The 19,230-nt window shown below is 42.9% G+C and overlaps 1 protein-coding gene across 1 annotated transcript; it reads left to right on the top strand.

The window, feature by feature from the left end:
- Positions 1-3,071: 3,071 nt before the first annotated feature.
- Positions 3,072-11,640, top strand: PLA2G12A (phospholipase A2 group XIIA). The gene is made up of 4 exons (XM_066632070.1): positions 3,072-3,438; positions 7,017-7,093; positions 7,608-7,773; positions 9,851-11,640. The coding sequence occupies exons 1-4, from the start codon at positions 3,228-3,230 to the stop codon at positions 9,967-9,969; spliced, it is 573 nt and encodes a 190-aa protein (XP_066488167.1). The 5' UTR covers positions 3,072-3,227; the 3' UTR covers positions 9,970-11,640.
- The last annotated feature ends 7,590 nt before the right edge of the window (positions 11,641-19,230 follow it).

Below are 19,230 nucleotides of genomic sequence, written 5' to 3'. Positions count from 1 at the left end.
TGTCTTCTGACCCTAGAGAGCCAACATAGCATGATGTATCAGAAAATAGCCCTGAAGACGCAAGGTTCAAATCCTCACAAAGCTCACTGGGTGATCTTGGGCAAGTCACCAGTTCTCAGCCCAAACCATCTAACAGAATTGCGGGGAGGAAAAATGAAGAGCCATAAAAACAACCTTGAGCTTCTCAGAAGGAGGGTGTAATAGAAGTCTAATGAGTAGTTAGATTTCAGCTACTGCTGATCAAATGCAGACTTCTAGCTATCTAGTTACTTCTGCAACAGGGTCCAGGTGGTTCCTTCCCCCCACCCCCAGAAATCACTTGCAGCTGCTTATTGACATACGTTGGGTACTGCATCATTTGTCGCCCCTGGACCTCCATCCTCTGGATCACTTCATGGGGGTGCAGCCTCTGTGCTGAAGGTGCTGTGGCAGGGATGTGGTGGGAAATTGGCTGGTGGGCAGCTGGGAGATGTTGCAGGATCGGGGCAGCTGCATTGGCCAAAGGGTGAGGTGGAGGTGGGACAGGGTGAAAAGAGACATGTGACATCCCACTCCAAATTCCCAGATGATCAACAGTGTCTAAAAATGCTTAACTCCCCAGTGTGCAGTGGAAAAGAAACTTCTTTGTCTGCCTCAGGTAAACAAACTTCCCAAGGGACTTTATCACCGCTTAACAGCAGAGTAGGTGCTTTACATGCAGGTGGTTCCAGTATATCCAATTAAAAATGGTTCCAGTAGAAACACTGGGTTAGATGGAATAATAGTGGCGTCGTGTTTATTCTTCTTGCCCTTCTCCATCATGATGGTGGTGTCAGCATTCCTCCTCAGGGACTAAAAAGGCAGAAATTAGGGAACAGAATGGCAGGTGCAGGAACCGATAGGTGAGCTGGAGCATCCTCCAGGTCCCTGCTTTTCTCTGCTCCCTGGCCCCTGCCTTATGAAAAGCCAGGAAGCAGGAGATCCAGCAATAGCAGCACAGGCAGTACTCTGGAGGGGAGTGCCAAGCCAGTGGTGGCTAGCTCACTGCACATTTGGCTATGGCATTGTTGAGAAAATGTTTCTCAAGTGGTAAGTGGTAAGAGGTTTTCCCACCAAAATTAGTCCCTTGACTTAACTAAAACCTTGGAACCTCTAGTTGTCATGAAAAGGTTTTATTTTAAAAAAGTATAGGAATAAAGGTTTACCTCAGAATGTTCTCATAAGGAAAATGACAAAGGGGGTAAACACCCCAGAAAGGGTTAAAGCAAGAAAGTGGACCTGACAGAACTTTCAGCTTTTAGAGGGCCATGTGCAGAGGTTCAGCCTCTATAAAAGGGGCCTGCTCCCTCTGCTGAGGCAGTACAGCAAAGAAGAGAGGCTGACAGTGAGGGAAGTCATCTGAAGGTAGAAGAGCTTTCAACTGAAGCTGAGTCATCTTGACTTGGCATTGCAGAGGGCTTAGGTCAGCAATTTTCAACCAGTGTGCCACGAATGGTCCACAGGTGTGCCGTGAGAGTTTGGGGGAGGGTCATTTGTTAGTAGGACCATTGGGAGATGTGAGCCCCCCAGCAGCAGCAGCACAGTGTGCCTTAATTGTCAAAAAACCGATGGTGTGCCTCAACCATTTTAGCACCTTGCCAGTGTGCCATAAGATGAAAAAGGTTGAAAATGGCTGGCTTAAGTATAAGATGCTTATTTCAGTGACCAGAGTGTTTATTCCAGTGATTTTCAACCTTTTCCATCTCATGGCACACTGGCAAGGCACTAAAATTGTTAAGGCACACCATCAGTTTTTTGACAAATGACAAGGCACACCACCCTGACAGCAGGGGCTTGCATCCCACAGTGGCCCTACTAACAAATGATCTTCCCTCAAACTCCTGTGGCACACGTGCAAGACTATCCATGGCACACCAGTGTGCCATGGCACAGTGGTTGAAAATGCCTGGTTTATTCTGTGATTTGGTTAAAAACTTACCTTTCGAGTGCTAAAGTTCTTCAAATTTCTTGCTTATCCATATCTACGTGTATGTTCATTTGCCTCAATAAACGTTTGAATCTATATATTCATTGTGTTGTTCTTAAGTAGCTTGCTGCCTTCTCTATCTCCCAACATCCCCAAAGTTAATGGTGAAACAAGATTTTCACAACAGCATTCCCTAGCAAGGAAGGCAGGCTACTAACCTTGGACTGGGTGTGCTGGGGGGGGGGTATTATCCCAAGTACAGTACCACAGATCCAGTACTAAGCTAGTTCCCCCACCCTGTGCCACACTGTTCAAAGGGAGAGAGTGCAGGCAGCAGCTCCTGCCACCTCTCCTCTCCACTGCAACTATCCAGTGCTGCCCAGAGCACTCATCCTCTTGGCAGTGCCATGCTCAGAAGTGCTCTCCCTGGCGCTGCTGCTTCTTCTTGCCCTTTTACCCTGACAGAAAGTGGGGTGGCAGCTTTCAAGGAGCCCCAGCCTCTGCTCTCTTGCTAGTTCTTTCGCTCTCTGCTCAGAGATTGAGTGGCTGGCATTGGGCCCACAGTGGGAGTGTGAGAATGGGGAAGGGAGTGCCACCCAGCAAGGACGTGCTGTTGACACCCACTAAGGGCCCAATTCTATCCAGTTTTCCAGTGCCAGTGCAGCTGTGCCAATGGAGCATGCACCGCATCCCAGGGATGAGCGGTGTGGGTGTGGCAGGTGAGGCAGGACCAATCCCTGGGGCATTTGGTGGGGCTGCTGTGAGATACAGGAAGCTGGACTAGATCCAGTGGGGCTGCTCTTATGTTCTTACCCCACTGTAGTCCATGGAGCTGCCCTGCCTGCTTACACCTGAGGAGGCTCTCCTTACACCTGAGAAAGCTGGTGTAAGGAGAGCCTCCTCCAGAGTAAGCAGGCAGGGCGGCTGCAGTGCTTTCCCCTGGACTAGACGGGGTGGTTCAGCCTCACCTGCCACGCTCGCACCGCAGGTCCCTGCTGCATCCGGCGGGGGGTGCTCAGGCTGAGCCCAGGGAAGCGCCTGCTTCCTGAAGGCGGAGAGCGCCAGGCGCCGCCCGCTGACTCCCAGCCATCCTCCCGAGGCGCGGCGCGGCGCCTCCCTCCTTCCCAGCGCCCTGACGTCGGGCACGGGGCGGGCGCCTGGGCTGAGACGGTGGGAGCCCCCGGACGCGCCGCCACGCGCTCCAGGCGAGAGGCAGCTGCTGGCATGGAGCGGGTCTAGCTGAGCCCCGCGCTGGCTGCCGCAGTCTCCGTCCGCGCTGACGATGAGCCGGGCCCTCCGCTGGCTGCTGGCGGCTTGCAGCCTGCTGGGGACGCTGCCGCAGCCTGGCCGCGGCCAGGAGCCGCAGACGCCCGACTGGAGGATGACGCTGAAGACCATCCGCAACGGCGTGCACAAGATCGACACCTACCTGAACGCGGCCCTCGACCTGCTGGGCGGCGAGGACGGCCTCTGCCAGTACAAGTGCAGCGACGGTAACCTCCGCGGCAGGCCCTCTGGGTGGCCCAGCGCCACGCGCGTCTGCTCGGGGAAGCCCCGGTGAGCTGGGAGGGGGGCCGGACTCCCAGGGAAGTGTGCGCAGGCCTGCAACCTCACAGCCCGAGCCTGTCCGCACTCTCCTGGGAGTAAGCCCCTTTCACTCTCATGGGACTTGCTTCTGAGTAGACATGCATAGGACTGGGCTGTCAGGCTGCACCCCTACCCACACTTTCCTGGGACTAAGCCCCATGGACTCTGATGGGACTTACTTCTGAGTAGACATGCATTGGCTTGGGCTCTCAGACAGGTATTTTGTTGAAACATATTTCAGATCTAAACATCAGGGCATGGTCTGAAGGTGCACATGAAGATGCAGTGACCTTATTGAAGCTAAATTGATCCAGGGTCTGATTTGTACCTAGTCAGGACAACGATAAGGGACCCCCTCCCCCATGACTGCTGCTACCTGAAGAGCTCTCTTGTAGACAAAACTGATGCAAATCAAAAAGTGTTTATTGTGTGTAATTGGAAATGGCCATAATTATTTTCTAGATCCAAATAATGGTTGTCATGTTTATGATGGCTGGACCTCAAAACTTCAGATACTTGAGAATGCATCTGTAAGCACTCATTTAGGACATAACAGTAGGACTTTGCAAAATGCTGATAATGTTGGGTTTGGCTCTTCATTGCCTAATTAAACTGTATAGTTATTGTTTGGACCATGATCTATTTCATCATTACCTCAAAGTTCTCTTTGTACATAAACTTGTGATTTTATCAGATGTCATCCTGAAAGAGTGCCAGAGATCTTATTACAGAAAGGCATTAATGGACTGTGTGTGCGTGCGGTTTCTGGTTTTCTTAAGCGGATTAGAATCTTTGGAAATTAATGTGAAAGGTAATCCATTTTTCCTTCATCAGGAGTCAAAGGTTTGATAACCATCAGGAGTCAAAAGTTGGAGCCCAGTTCTTAACATTTAATTTAATCCTTTGAATTTCATTGGGATTCCTCATACTCAAGGTCCTTTGTGGTCACAAAGCTTGAGAAGATGCTTTTTGGATAACGTAGTGAAAAAAATTATCTCCAACATTATTTGAAATATCTTATGGCCCAATCCTATGCCGTCTGGGCACCAGCATACCACATGTTGCAGCAGCAGAACCTGCTTTATAGCGGTCTGAAAGCAGCTTCTGCTGACACACACTGGCAGGGAGGACATAGCGGTCTTTATTGTGCAGGTGGATGGCCAGAATAGGTAAGGCTGAACGGGGTGGAAAGGGTCAGGGGAGGGGCTTGACAGAAGGGGCAGATCAGGCCTGGGAGGGGGCAGTTTGGTGGCAGTGGTGCATGCTGAATCCTGACCTCCTTCCTGGGTCTGATCTGCCTTCTTGGGTCAACTCAGGGCGCAATCCTAACCCACTTTCTAGCACCGACATAAGATCAATGCAGCTCTGAGGTAAGGGAACAAACATTCCCTTACTTTGAGGAGGCCTCCATGAGTGCCACCCAACTGCAGGATGCAGCACATGTCCCATTGGCACAGCTATGCCAATGCTGGAAAGTTGGTTAGGATTTGGGCCTTAGTCTTGTGCCAGAAACTAAGCTGACACAGATCCAAGTTAACCCATAGTGACTGCTGGGGCTTACCCCAAGAAGACCTCCAGCAGCCAAAACTCCCCCATGCAGGGATTTAGTTAGGATTGGGCTGTTAGTAAAATTAATTTAGGCTGCAATCTTATGCATGGTTAGCTGGAGTAAGCTCCACTGAACTCAAAGGAACTTATACTCCAATCTCAATATTCATGGGGGGTTCCGGAACCCCCCATGGATACCAAAATTCACGGATACTGGGGTAACCATTTAAATGCCTTTAAAATGGAAAAAAGTGCAAAAATTGCATTTCTTATTTCCACACAGTCAAACAGCACAGTTTCCAAGCTAAAAATAGCTCAGAAAATGCACTTCTGGGTCGTGCAAAGATTCCTTACTCCTCCTAGCATTGTCCCAGAATGCATCATATCTCACCGAGCGCTCCCTCATAGACTACCAAATTTAATTGTATTTTTAATGTGCTGCGGGTGGGGAGTTGCATGTGGTCCACAATGATTCCAGTTTTTTGCCTCAGTCTGCAGGCTTCTAAAGGTTGGGAACCACTGCAGTAGAGGAAAGGACCCTATCCGAAGCTGAAATTCTGTGCAGACTTTCTCATTGGACTGTGTAGGACTTATTTCTGAGTCAATATGCATGGGATTGGGCTTCAAAACTAGTCATCGTTCTCACAAGCAAGTTGAAATTTGAACCAGAGACTTCCTGGCTGGTAGTGCATGCTCATAATCACTGTACTATACCAGTTTCAAAAATAACTTCAGTACCAATGACCTTTAGTTCACTTGTGACTTTGGCATGTTATGCAGATTAAAAGAAACAATGACTTGGGTACCATTTCAACCAGGACCATTAAAAATATTCCAAATCTTAAGGAGTCAAATACTTAAGATCTTACTAGAAACAAGTTCCCTAGTCCTCCACAAAACCACAGCTCCCAAGATTTGTTTGTTTATAATTTATACAATATAAATTATATCCCACATCTCCAGGCCTCAGAAAGCGTATTTGAAACAGTCTGCTGCAAAATCATCATTAGCAATAAAAATTAAGAGGCAGAAGTAATATTAGGGAACACACAACTAATGGGGCCATTTTTACTTGCCACCTCAACATGTAAATTGTTCTCTGGGGACAGGAAAGGTTGTTAAACCAATATGAAGATGTCATATCCAAAGCTTCCCTTTGAAGCATTCTGCATGTTTTTTGCCCAGAAATCTGAATTTATGTGAATTTGTTATCTTTCATACTTGGATGTTGTGGGTGAGTACTGATTTTTGTGCCTTAATTATTAACCTTCAATGCCATCTTTGTATCTTAAATAGCCATTCTTTTCAGATGAGCCTAGCACATATGCTGTGACCTGTCCGTGACTGTCATCTGAGAGAGGTAGCCTCAGTAAGCTTCTGTGTTTTGAAGTCAGGCTTTGAGAAAGGGGCCTACATGTAAGATGGGAGTTGACAGGAAAACTTATCTGTGTATGCTTTGTTCTTAATTGATAAACCGAACTGTCTTCTTGGCTTCGTTCTTACTGGTGTCTTGTATCCTGTTTTCATTTTGCCCATGTTCTGATATCGAAGTCTTGCATTAACTAATTTATTACTTCCCTTGCCATTGTCTCTTTGCAAGGTCACGAATATGTTTCTTGTAACCATTGTATGCCTCTGACTGGTGCTGCCTCTCTAACCCTGAACACATAAAAAGTCATATACAGTATTCTGTATGTGTCGGTGTTGGACTTATAGTAATAACTATACTGAATTATTCTGTTGAAGTCATTAGAAATAACCCAGTCTACACGCATATACTCTAGCTAATATTGTTTGGTTCTCCTGTCATACAGCACGATCCTAAGCATGTCTACTCAGAAGTAAGTCATATTGAACTCAATGGAACTTGCAGCCTTAAGGCACAAAATGTAAGTGTGAGAAATTCTAAATATTCAAATCTCTTCATATTTTACAGGATATAAGCCTCTTCCCCGCTATGGCTATAAACCATCACCGCCCAATGGATGCGGATCTCCTCTTTTTGGAGTTCAGGTAACTTGTTTCTTATGCAAACACTTATTTGCATGTGCATTGGCTTCCATATAAAATGAATTAATTCCCTGAAGGACCTTGAAATGGCAAATTCATCTGGTTTGAACCGTCCTGATTTGAACATAAGGACCCTAGATGGTTCAAGCAAGTAAACTACAATAATGGAAGCCAAATTATACTGTACAGGGTGGGGGGCAGCCGTATTCACAGATCCTGTATTCGCGGTTTCAGTTAATAAGAAAATCAGAAGAGAATGTTCTGTGTAATACTAGAGTAAACCCCATGGTTGTTAAAGTAATTTATGCGGATCCATTCTACAATTTGTTTTCTGTACTGGTTGGAAAGGAATTTGTATCCAGGCTATATTTGTAGTGCCTATTCCTTTCTCATTTGAATTTCCTTCAGGAGAAAATAATAGTTGTTCTCCCTTCTGCTGGCAGTCAATTGATTTTTATAACAGCTTCACTTGGAAGTATTCCCATTCAATTCTAACCTGAATTGTTTTGTTTCTCAGTTTGACATTGGTATTCCCTCCATGACAAAATGCTGCAATCAACATGACCGATGTTATGATACCTGTGGCAGCAAAAAAAATGATTGTGATGAGCAGTTTCAATATTGTCTTTCTAAGATCTGCAGAGATGTACAGAAGACATTGGGAATCTCTGAGGACGTACAAGGTAAGTTCCTACAGCCAAGAAAGGTATTGAAAGAGTTCCTTATGTGGACTATGTTTTCATTAGACCAGCGATTTTCAACAGTTGTGCCCCAGCATACTGGTGCACTGTAAAAGGTTCTCAGGTGTGCCACAGGAACTTGAAGAACAGTGTTAAAAATAGCTGAAAAATTCTTCTGGGTTCTGCAACTCTGTTTCTCGGGTAACTGTCTGTAATAATGAATTGTTTGTACCTCTTTCTCTGCTGGAAGAAGGACAATTTGTTAATACAGACAGTTGCCCTAGAAACAGCCTCAGAACCTAGAAAAGTCTCCTAGAAGCCAGAAGTGACATTGCAAGAAGTGGACCGATAGAGGTCAATGTGCTGTGAGAAGAAAAACATTGAAAATCCATGGATAGATAATTGAACCAGAAGGTTCAAACCAGTGTAGCTTAGCTCTCTCTCCCATCTTTCTGTGCATTCAAAGCTTGAGGCATATATGTGAGCAGCTATTAAGGAAAACTCAGTTCTAAATGATCACAGACCATAGTAAAATCTCATTTTAAACCAATTTTTATTAAACCATTGAAATGGGAGAGGCAGTTGTACCTTAAGGCAGGGGTCTTGAGGATCCATTTTTCAGCCAGAGGCCACGTCAAATATTTGGCATGGTATAGAGCGCCAGAAAAATAAATAAAATTTAAATAAATACATTAGAAAGCCTAAGGCCTTCACACAGCTTCACGGGTTATTCATGAAAACCAGGAAGTGATGCTTTTAGCCTTTAGAAGGCATTCTGAGGGGAGGCACCTGACCTCCCTTGTCCTCAGATCACCCTCCAGATTCAACTGGAGCACAGCTCCGGTCACATTTGGATAAATGAGCCAGAGGCTTGCAGGGGACCAGATGTTTGCCGCAGGTTGGATAGAGGCTCGCCATGAGCCACATCTGGCCCCGGGCCACGGTTTGGAGACACCTGCCTTAAGGGAAAGAAGGATTCCTTTGGAAATGCTCTTAAAACTGCATTGCTTTTGAAAACTGATGGCAATACTTTATAAAAATACCTACGAAACTGAAAAGATTTATTGAGCAGACAGAAGAGATTAATCCAAGCCCTTCAAATAAATGTGTACGTTTTTGATTTTTTTTCCTGTTGCCAATAATATAAGTATTACAGGATGTATACATAGTACCTTTGAAAGTACTGCATATTTGTACTCTTGGACTCAGTGAAGTCTTGAATGGCTTGCTGATGAGTATACTGCATACAATAAGGTCTCTTCCACCTAATCTCATGGTCCGTCTGAACAAAATAGAAAGCTTTGTCTCATGGAGTAATTTTATACTGTCCTTTGTATAACTTTGCTATGGGCTAGCTCACTATGAGCTATTATTTTTAACCTCAAATTGGCCCAACATGGTGCAGGATATGCATGCTTTCAGTTTGGGCTAACTACCCCTCTCTTGATTAAATAAATTTGTATGAAAGCAAAGGAAGGAGCTAGGACATGCATGTGACATGATCATACATATCCTTTACTGCATAGCACTGGTTCAGAGTTAAAAATACCATCTGATCAGTGTTGTGTATGGCTGTCACGCAGGTTAGTTGTATATCTTCACAGTATAAAGTATAACCAACCTGCAACAGATGGCCTACTGCTGGTTCTGAGTTGGTTGCCAACTCACAGAATTGCAGTAGCACAGACATAGGCAGTTTATTCATGTAGTAACTGATGCACAGTTGTCTCAGGAGCCTATGGAGCCGCCAGATTTGGCAGCCATCGCCGGAACAGTTCAGACACACCATATGACCTGTTCATACTATTAGCTGTTCATAAGTAGTCCCAGTTCCCAAGATGGTTGCACTTTTGTTTACTTTAAGGTTATGATGATGAAATAGCAAATGCAGGTATGGATTTGTTTTTTAATTTAATAAATATTACAGCTTGAATTTTTCTGCCTTTGTGTCATGTAAACTACATAATCTTGGATGAAGGGAGATATCCAAGTATTTTTGTTCTCTGTAATGACATTCATACCTTATTTTCCAGTTAAGTTTTGAACTGAATCATAGTTTTGTTTTTATTCCTCCTTGTAGCTTGTGAATCAACAGTTCAGCTATTGTTTGATGCGGTCATACATTTGGGGTGCAAGCCATACCTTGATAGTCAAAGAGCTGCATGCATGTGTCAGTACGAAGACAAGAGAGACCTTTAAAGAAGCTTCTGACTTCAGATTAAGTATGTAATGAGAACTCTTTTCTTGTTGTTACAAAACTGTTCTAAACATACACTGGAACACAAAAGTGGTCTATCTTCTGCAGAAGAACTGCTGGTTAATTTTTATGAAGCACTTCTTCCTAATCCTTAATCTTTAAGGAATGTCTGCAGCTTTTAGACTGACACTGATATTTTGGCAACTGACCAGAGTAGGAATGTTATTATGGATGAATGCTTCACTAAACTGCTTTAAGAAATCTTATGGAGGTAAATCCCCCCCCCCAAATGTTGCATGGGAGGAAAAGTAGGTCAAACTTTGGTCTTTCCAGCACCCTTCGTCTCTTTAGTGCCTTGTTTTTTGGATGAGAAGAAAAATGTCTCAAAAGGTTTTGGATTCTCTTTGCAGTCTTGTATTCTTATAGTGAAATTTTACTTTTAATATATTTTCTTTGTACTTTCGGCTGTTAATAATCGCAGCATAGGTATGTAAAAAGAATGCTCAGCCTCTTACATTTTAATACTGTGTTTAGTAGACTGTAAAGGGGCATAGTATACCTAAATTAGGGCAAGTCAGGAGGTGGGGATTCTCAATTTCATTGTTCCCCCCATTTTTCTAAGATATGTTAACACTGATTCAACTGCCGATTAGCAATTACCCAAATAAAGTTGAAGGAATTTGTGCCTATTTATATAATAGATTCTGTAAGTGCCTGTGAGATTTAAAACCAAAACTTTGAAATGCTTTTTTAAGACTTAATTTGTAAATTTCTGTGGATTATATTCTAGAATTTGCCATGTTCGGTCTGTCCAGGCAGTAAAACAGAGCTGCTAGTTGTGTATTTTTTGTTTTTTTTTAATTCTCCAATAATATTTTAATGTATTTTTTCCAATCAAATGTAATTTCACTCAACTGTTTTAGATATAAACATGTTCTGTCTTATGACGTTTGGGGCTAAACAAGGGAAATGTCTATATTAAGTGAAACATTTGTCTATGATCTAGTTTATGCTATTCAGTTTTTAAAGTACTTTATGAAGACTTTTATTATTACTCATATTTCTTAGGTGTATGGACACTAAGAACAGAGGAAGGATGATTTTTTGTTTGATTTTAATACTTTATCTCTGCACTTTCCATTTGACCTTGAAATAGAAATGTTTAACTGTTATGCACTTTCATTTTTCATAGCATTAAAAAAAAAGGAACTTTCATCAGAAATAGTGGCCCCAGTAATCCAGCTAAAATACAGTGCAATCCTATGTCTGTCTACTTTGAATTAAGTCAGTGGCACTTACTTCCAGGTGATTGTGTAGGGTTGGAGCCTTAGTCACAACTACAGTACATCTTGTTGAAAGTAATGAAACTTCAGTTAGTTGCACTTAATGTGTTCATTAATGTTAATAGAACTCAAGCTGCACACTTACCTGGGAATAAGCCCCATTAAACATAGTGAGATTTGCATCTAAGTAACCATGTTTCATTGTGATATGCTGCAAACTTAAGCTGGGGCTTCTAGGTTTTCATTTATTTGGGGAAGGGACTGACATTTTACAGAACTTTTTTTTGCTGGAGAAGTTCTGTTATTAATAAAAGAATGTAAAGTGGTAAGCTTGATTCTCCCTCAAGAATATGAACCCACAAAGTAAACGGTGTTGAATGAACTTGAAAAGTGGTCTGCAGTATATTTTCTTTTGCAGTCTTTATGGATGGAAGTACAGTGGTGGCCAAAATTGTGGACACTTTTTAAAAATTCCATGTTTTCCAACTTTGCAGGGTTATAGGAAATGTTATGTTTATACCAATTGAAAGAGAATTTAATGCTGAATTCATTACCAAAAGCAGAATTCAAATATCTGCGGGACCAAAAAAGTTTAGTCTAAAAGCAAACACAAGTTTGATTCAGTTAAGAAGTAGAATGTGAGTACCAACCACAGCGCTTGTTCTGGGGACCTGTCAAGTTGGGGACCAATCAAGTGTCAAGTTGGGGAAAGTCAGTTCTATAGAAGAAAGATAGTTATTGGTGTAAGTGAAGTGCAATTGGAAATGCGAAAGGGATCCTGAAACCCACTTTTTGTTGCTTGATAACATTAGCATGGCCACTATTTATAATACTGAATTTGTCAGGTTAGTGCTTGGTCACCATCAAACATTAACACAGCAGAATTTCTTAAAAATTTTACTGTAAACATTAGAATAGTGAGGTAAGTATTACGATATTTTCTACAGGAGGTTTGCTTCCCAGTGAGACTTTCCAGATGGTCTTCAAGAATGTTTCTCATGTACCTCAGCCCTTCCCAACCATCTGCTCAGCAGTTTTTTTCAGAGCCACTGTCTCTCTCCACCACATTCTTTTCCAGCTGCCCTTTTTAAACTGTTCTTTCCCAGTATTCCAACTGCCTCTTTTAACTGCTTTTTCCCAACTGCCGCTCCACCACACAAAGTACTCCTTTCCTAGAATATCTCCCTGTTTCTCTCATCCTTTTCTTCCTTCCTGGGTGTGCGATATCAATGCTGTTTCCTACCGACACCATAGTGGACAATGCAAAACAAACCCAATTCCTCTGCCCCAAAATACAGTCTTTCAACAGCGTACTTTTAATATTCCTTGAAATTTAAAGTGTAGATAGCCCAATAGCACTGAAGAAAAGAGTTGATTGGACACCCACAAAAAGAAACAGGATGGTTGCATTACGAGAATCAGGTCTTTCCTATACTGAAATTCCAAGGCAAGTAGGTGGGACAATGATGACAGCTGGAGTACGAAAGTTGTGATTATGTTATCAGGAAACAAAGTCACTGGAAACCAAAGCAGGAAAAGGGAAAAAAAGTGCACAAAATCTGTTGATTGACCAAAGAACAAAAGGCTATGTCTCAAGGACGGAAGAATTTCATTTGAGGTCATCAGAAGTGAACTGGATGCAACTAGTGTTTCTGTCAGTTCAAGAATGATAAGAAGACTATCAGATATGGGACTAAGGTATGATTCTGAGAAAAAAAGCCATACATATAAGGAATTTTTTGAAATTAAACAGTGTGAAAATAGATTAGTTAGGAAAAGAATTAAAGAGGCAAAACTGCGTGAGAGAGGTAATTTTTCTCTTGCAAAAACTTACTGGGTGACATTGAAGATTAAGAACACTCTATCTTACCTTTCTGCAATACAACACCCAAAATGGCTCACAAAAACAAAAAGAAGACAATAAAATAAAAAATCAATTAAGAATTGATACTGTTAAAAGGAAGAATTCAGGATGTTGCATAAGTCTTTATCCAGGATACCTTTTTGCCCATTTCCAAATATGCTGTGGTCTTTTCCTCCCCTTGAGGTGCCTCACCAAGGCTGGGCAGAAGGGAAACCAGAAGGCAAGTGCTGGTTGCTGCCATACTTGTAGGGGCAGGTGTTGGGGCCAGCCTGCCACTGTAGGTTCTGGATAGGAGCTGCTTAAGCCTGGTTCTCAATAAGATGGAATTGTTCAGTGATCTCTTTACTAAAAATAGGAGCAAGTAATTGCTCCTGGAGAAACTGCTAAGGATTGTGTCACATGGTAATAACCAAGCATCTTAAGTTCTAGATCTGATAGTGGATTCTGTGGCAATTATGACCAAATGAAAGTTCATGTGAAATACTTGACTGGGCATGTAAAATCTACTTGATTCATCATGCCCTCTCTTCTTCCTGTATTGCAGTCTCAGCATTAAACAGTACCCATATTACATGGGCATGAGAGGTGATGTCCTGGTATGTACTAAAAGAAAAAAAAATACTTTTCAATTTCTTTTACTGGGTACAGCTAAGGATATGATTTGTTTCAGTTGGAACACTAGCTTCCCAGGAAGTTTTTACCCCAGGTGGTTGTACAGACTAGATAGTATTAAGAATTATTTACAGAGAACCCCCAATTTTAACAGACTTTGGAAATTATCTTCTCCTTTAAAACTAATTATTTTTTGCACCTGTGGGATTTTGCATCGTCATAAATCCATTTGCCCAATGTTGCATATGTGCAACAGGGATCAAATGTGTGGGCTGGGCAGAAATGGGTTAATGAACTTTTAGCATTCTTTCTCTCTCACACACACATACACACCCCTTAAATTGAGAGTTCACTGTATGTTTAGTATGCAGTTCCAACATGGTATACAACTGTCCTGCCTTTAAAAAGCATCTAGAAATCGAAGAAAGAAGGAAAGAGTACATAGGGAAAAAAATCCCCCAGTATATTTAATCGTTCATGTATTTCATGTGACCAACTGACAACATTTGGGAGTGACCCTTTTGGTATTTCCCTTTTAAAGATCAGCAAACACCCATTTATCTGTTTTTGCTAAACCTTTTCTACATCTATTTTATACATATGTAACTGTGCATCAAGTGTGCAGGCACACTACTACGTATTCCTGTGGCTTCCCATCATTCATAGAAAAGATCAATAGTGGTGAGCAAGCTGTCTTTCAGGGAAACATATTTGCCATCTTCTCAGAGAAGAAGAGCTCTGAAGAGCTATCAAGGAACCTCAGGGAAAGTTCCCATAACATCTGTCTGAAATTAAAATGTTAACAGTACATATGGAACTCTGTCCCCTTTGAATTGAGGATAGCCTCCTCACTATTAACTTTCCGAGGAGGCCTGAAGACTTTTTTTATTTAGGAAAGCCTTTGAGACCTTATAATGGATGCTTTTATTAATTCAATGATTTTACTGTGCATTTTATTGCTGACTGCTGTGTATTTTATATTGTTTGTTTTTAATTGTTTTATAATGCTTTTATCTGTATTTTATATTGTATTTTAATCTATTGATTGTGAGCTGCCTTGGGTGCCCTTCGGGGAGAAAGGCGGGGTATAGATAAATAAACAAATAAATAATTAATGGTAACACAGCTTTTACTGCTGTGTGATTCCCAAATGCTATGCAGAAGCCTACCCTGGATATTGTAGTCAATACAATATAGAAAATGTTCTGGCTTTCCTGGGCAGGGAAAGGTGGGCCTTTACCAAAAGCAAATTTCTATGAAAATGGGTAATGCAGATCTTTTAAAAGGTAAGTTCATTGGAGAAATAACATCTCGATCAAACAGCAACAAAACTAGAAAATCTAGTCATTCAGACACACAACTCTGATAAAAGTCAGGCGTTAGTCAAACAGAAAACACGGGCAGTTCTTTGACCTGCCACCAGAATTTGCAGCAATGTGATTTAAAGCCAGGAGTTTTGTGTTACCCTACCCTGCAGGAAGTACAAAGTTCAGCAGGTGCAATCCACAAGGTATAAACCAAATACGATACTTCCTCCAAAAGCCCAATCTTATCCAACTTTCCAGTGCTGATGCAGCCATGCCAACAGGGTGTGTGCTGTATGGGGGGGGCAGTAACCTTGAGGCTTCCTCAAGGTCAGGGAACACTTATTCTCCTGTAGCTGCATTGCAGCTGCATCAGTTCTGAAAAGTTGGATAGGACTAGGCCACAAGTATTGCAGAAAAAAATGTCAGAGGAAAGACTTTTAATTTAGATAAGTTACCCTGAACATGAATGCTAATGACTGCTCCAAAATCCAACCCCAAATGTACTGCTTTCTTATAGCTGTGTATGTGTATGTCCACACACCCCAGCACACCTTTGAATGGGAATGTTCATATCACTACAGTATATTACTACTGAGCTGAGGGGAGAGGGGCAACTGGCCAGTTGCAGAATTCAGACCTGTTTGCAATGTATCTTCACAAATGTTAATCAAGAGGTATGGTGTAAGATTTTGTTTTGGATGTCATTCAAATTGTGGCTGATAGTCTTTCTTACAGTTCAGAAAGTATCAATTTTTTTCAACTATCAAAGCAGTTAAAGGGTAAAAATTTGTTTCCTTAATTCGTTACGTAAGATTTCATTTTAAAATGAAAGCCAAAATGCTCAGGCTGCTGAACAACACTTTTAGTATAAAATGCTCAAATCATGCAATCTGTTTTTCTCCAGTGATTGAAAAACAGCCTTGCTGACCTTTTGACTCTAAGATAAGAGTCATTAAGAAGACAATCCATCAGCACTTCACTCAGCCTCTCCCTTCACCAATGCAAAATGATCACATGCAAAATTTCTTTCACCTGCTGGGGGAAGGGAGGGGTCCGAAGGAGAGAGGAGGATTGATGGATTGTTAGCCTGCTGCCCCCCCCATTAAGGAGGCTGTTAAAGGACTGTTCAGTTTTTAAAACTGATTTTAAAAGGATGTATTTTTCCCCTTTTCCAGAGATCAGCACATTCTTTCTCATTTGCAGGGGGCCATTCGTGTTGAGTCAAATCCCTGTATAAAAAATCCATGTATAAATAGGCTGGACCTGTACTTTGCATGCAACAAGTCCTGGGTTCAGTTACTGGCATTTCCAGCAAGGGCTTGGGAACCCCCCCCCCCCCAATCAGAAACCCTGGAGAGCTACTTCTACTCAGTGAAGACAATACACAGCTAAAAGGACCAATGACCACATTCAGTAAAAGGTTGATTCATATGGTGATGAGAGCACCATGAAAGTCTGAGGACTATGCCTACCCCTGGGGGCTGGGGGTTAAGAATAGGCCCTCAGTTCCGCTGTACTTGTAGATGGGACTCCTTAGCCTGGGAAGGCAGCTCATCTGAGAGAAGGAAAACTCTGATCCCAAACCTCCACTGCCTTGTGGCTACATCCAGTTATGGAAAAGGCTTCAGGAGACAACCTCGAGGCAAAATCCGGAGCCGGAGTCCCTGAGGCAGTTCATGGCTGAACACAGTCACGTTCTGGCAACTCCTGTGACGCCGCTGGAACCAACCGTATTGGCTTCTGCCTTTCCACTGGACCATTTCAGCGATGTGGAGAGGGAGGATTTGCTGCATGGAAAACAGTCTATCCTCCATATTTACTTTACCCAGGCTTCGCGCACTGGAGAGGACACTCTGTTCCAGAACCACCATTCAGAGTGTGATATAGTCTTCCAAGACTGAAGGATGCCAACACCTATGCTTACCTAAGGCTTAGATTGCAGGGGGAGAGGTGGCTGAGCCCTTGAGCACCAATAATCTTCATGGCATGGCTTCAGTATCCCACATAGTCTCTTGTCCCTTTGATTAGCAGATGGAGAATAAGTAATGCAAAAGGAAAAAAAATGAACACAGAATTCAGGTAGCTTTGACCAAGCAGTTTTGTTTTTTTAGCACAAATACCAGATACCATGGCTGAGTGGTTAACAAAGACATTACAAATAAAAGTGCAATGTAAATTTTTGACTATGCCTATGGAAGCGACCACTATAGAAAGCATTAGATATAGCAATACGAAGTGGAAATTCATCACCCTCACTTCGACAAGCACTAGGCTATCCCTCTAAATGTCATAATTTATATTATTACATGTAAACTCTTAAAATTTAGGGATAATGTTTCCAACCCAATGATTTAATGTTGAAAACAGCCCATGTGAAAACTCATATGTGGATAGCCAGTCAAGTGTGTTTCTTTTGTCATGCATTTTGTCACAGATTAGATTTACACCCTTTCCTCAATAGCTGGTGATATTCTTTCAAGTGGAAGACTCTGTACACACCCTTGAATGTTAATAATGTTATGCCTGAGTAATTTCATTATTTTAAGACAGATATTTGTCCTTTTCTCTCTACATGCAGCAGTGTCACATTCAGATAGATAGAAATGCAAGCACGCACTTGTTCTACACCAGGGGTTCCCAACCTGTGGTCCAGAGACCACAGATGGTCCTAGAGACCCTGAGAAGTGGCCCATGAGGTCTCAAGAAAAAAAGATGATCACCTTTGATCACTTCCAGTGTTTTGCCAAGTGAGCACTCCCCCATGGACCACTGAAGTGTCTGCAGCTGAAGGCTGCAGCTGTAGGTGTTCTCCTGTGCCTGCTGATGTGCGAGCATCATGGGAGGGTCCATTCTCCATCCTTTCTGGTAGCCTGTGGAGAAGTGCTCACCCAGCAAGATGCTTTCCCATGAACTACCAGAGAGGGTGGAGAATGGACCCTCCGCAGTGTTATTTCCAGTGTCTCGCCAAGTGCTCCCCCACGGGCTACCAAATTGAATTGTATTTTTTGTGTGGTGGGGATGGAGGGGGTTGCATGTGGTCCACAACAATTCCAGTGTTTGCCTCAGTGGTCCGTGGGCCCCTAATGGTTGGGAACCACAGCTCTACACCAAGGCAGGGAAATTAAGACTGCTTCTGGAAGACTGAGTATTTTTGTCTGCCCTGCTTTAAGTTGGGCATAAGTAAGATGACACGGTGGCCCACACATACTGGTGAAATGTAATACCACAATTGCCTCATCTTGCAATGAATGGATATGAGTATAACAGGATAGACAGCATTCAAGAAAGGCTGTTTTAAAACCTGCCATGGGTCCCTTCTGGGAGAAAGGCAGGATATAAATAAATAAAAAGTTATTTTGTTTAGGAAATTTTCAGAGCCACAGCACCATCCTACGTATGTTTACTCAGAAGTCAGTCCCATTGAGTTCATTGGAAAGAAAGTGTGTCTAAGATTGCACCTCAGTCATGAAGCTACAGGATGCCTGACTGTTTACTGTCTAAGGATAGTTATTATAGGCAGATTAGATTCTCCTGGGAAGGTAACCTCTCCCTGCCCTACAGGTACAAAATTACATGCCTTATTACACCGATTGCCATATCTGGCTATAGGTTTCTTTGGTGGGTTGTTTTTTTTAATGTTGTGATGTGAAAGGGAAGCAAGAATCTCACAGATGCAGCAAGCAGTATGCAAGAAAGTAAAGAGAAGGACCAAGTCTTAAGTGTTTTCAAGTAGTGCAAAGTGCCACATAACTTGAGAAACCTGTTGAGTTAGAACATTAGAATTGTATTTTATTTTAATCTGAATTTTAGCAATACCTCCTATGGACTGCATGGTCATTCTCCTGTGGGATCGGTGCACCCATAACGACCTCAGCAGGGATTTCTGAATGGCTCACTCATTGTGAGGACTGGAAGTCCACATGTTCTGCAGCCCATGTGGGCCACCAGCCCTCCTGCACTATACAAGACTGTGCAGGGCTGCTCTTCACATTGTGCCCATCATGTGTACTATTAAGCGATAGGGCTGAAAGCAGAGCCCCCCTATTCAGAGGCAGGATCCCAGTCCCTGCTGGTGGTCCGTGGTGGCAGAGCCCCCTCCAGGCGCAGGCCCTGCGCTGCCTGATCTCGTTCTCGGAGTGGTGGGCAAGAAGCACTCCTGCCCCCCCCCCGAAGCGCTCCCGGCCCTCCTCAGCACTG

The sequence above is a fragment of the Tiliqua scincoides genome, chromosome 6, assembly GCF_035046505.1.
Source record: "Tiliqua scincoides isolate rTilSci1 chromosome 6, rTilSci1.hap2, whole genome shotgun sequence".
In the NCBI taxonomy this organism is placed as follows: domain Eukaryota; kingdom Metazoa; phylum Chordata; class Lepidosauria; order Squamata; family Scincidae; genus Tiliqua; species Tiliqua scincoides.
Note: the sequence above shows the minus strand (reverse complement) of the source record. Positions and strands in the feature narration are given on the sequence as shown.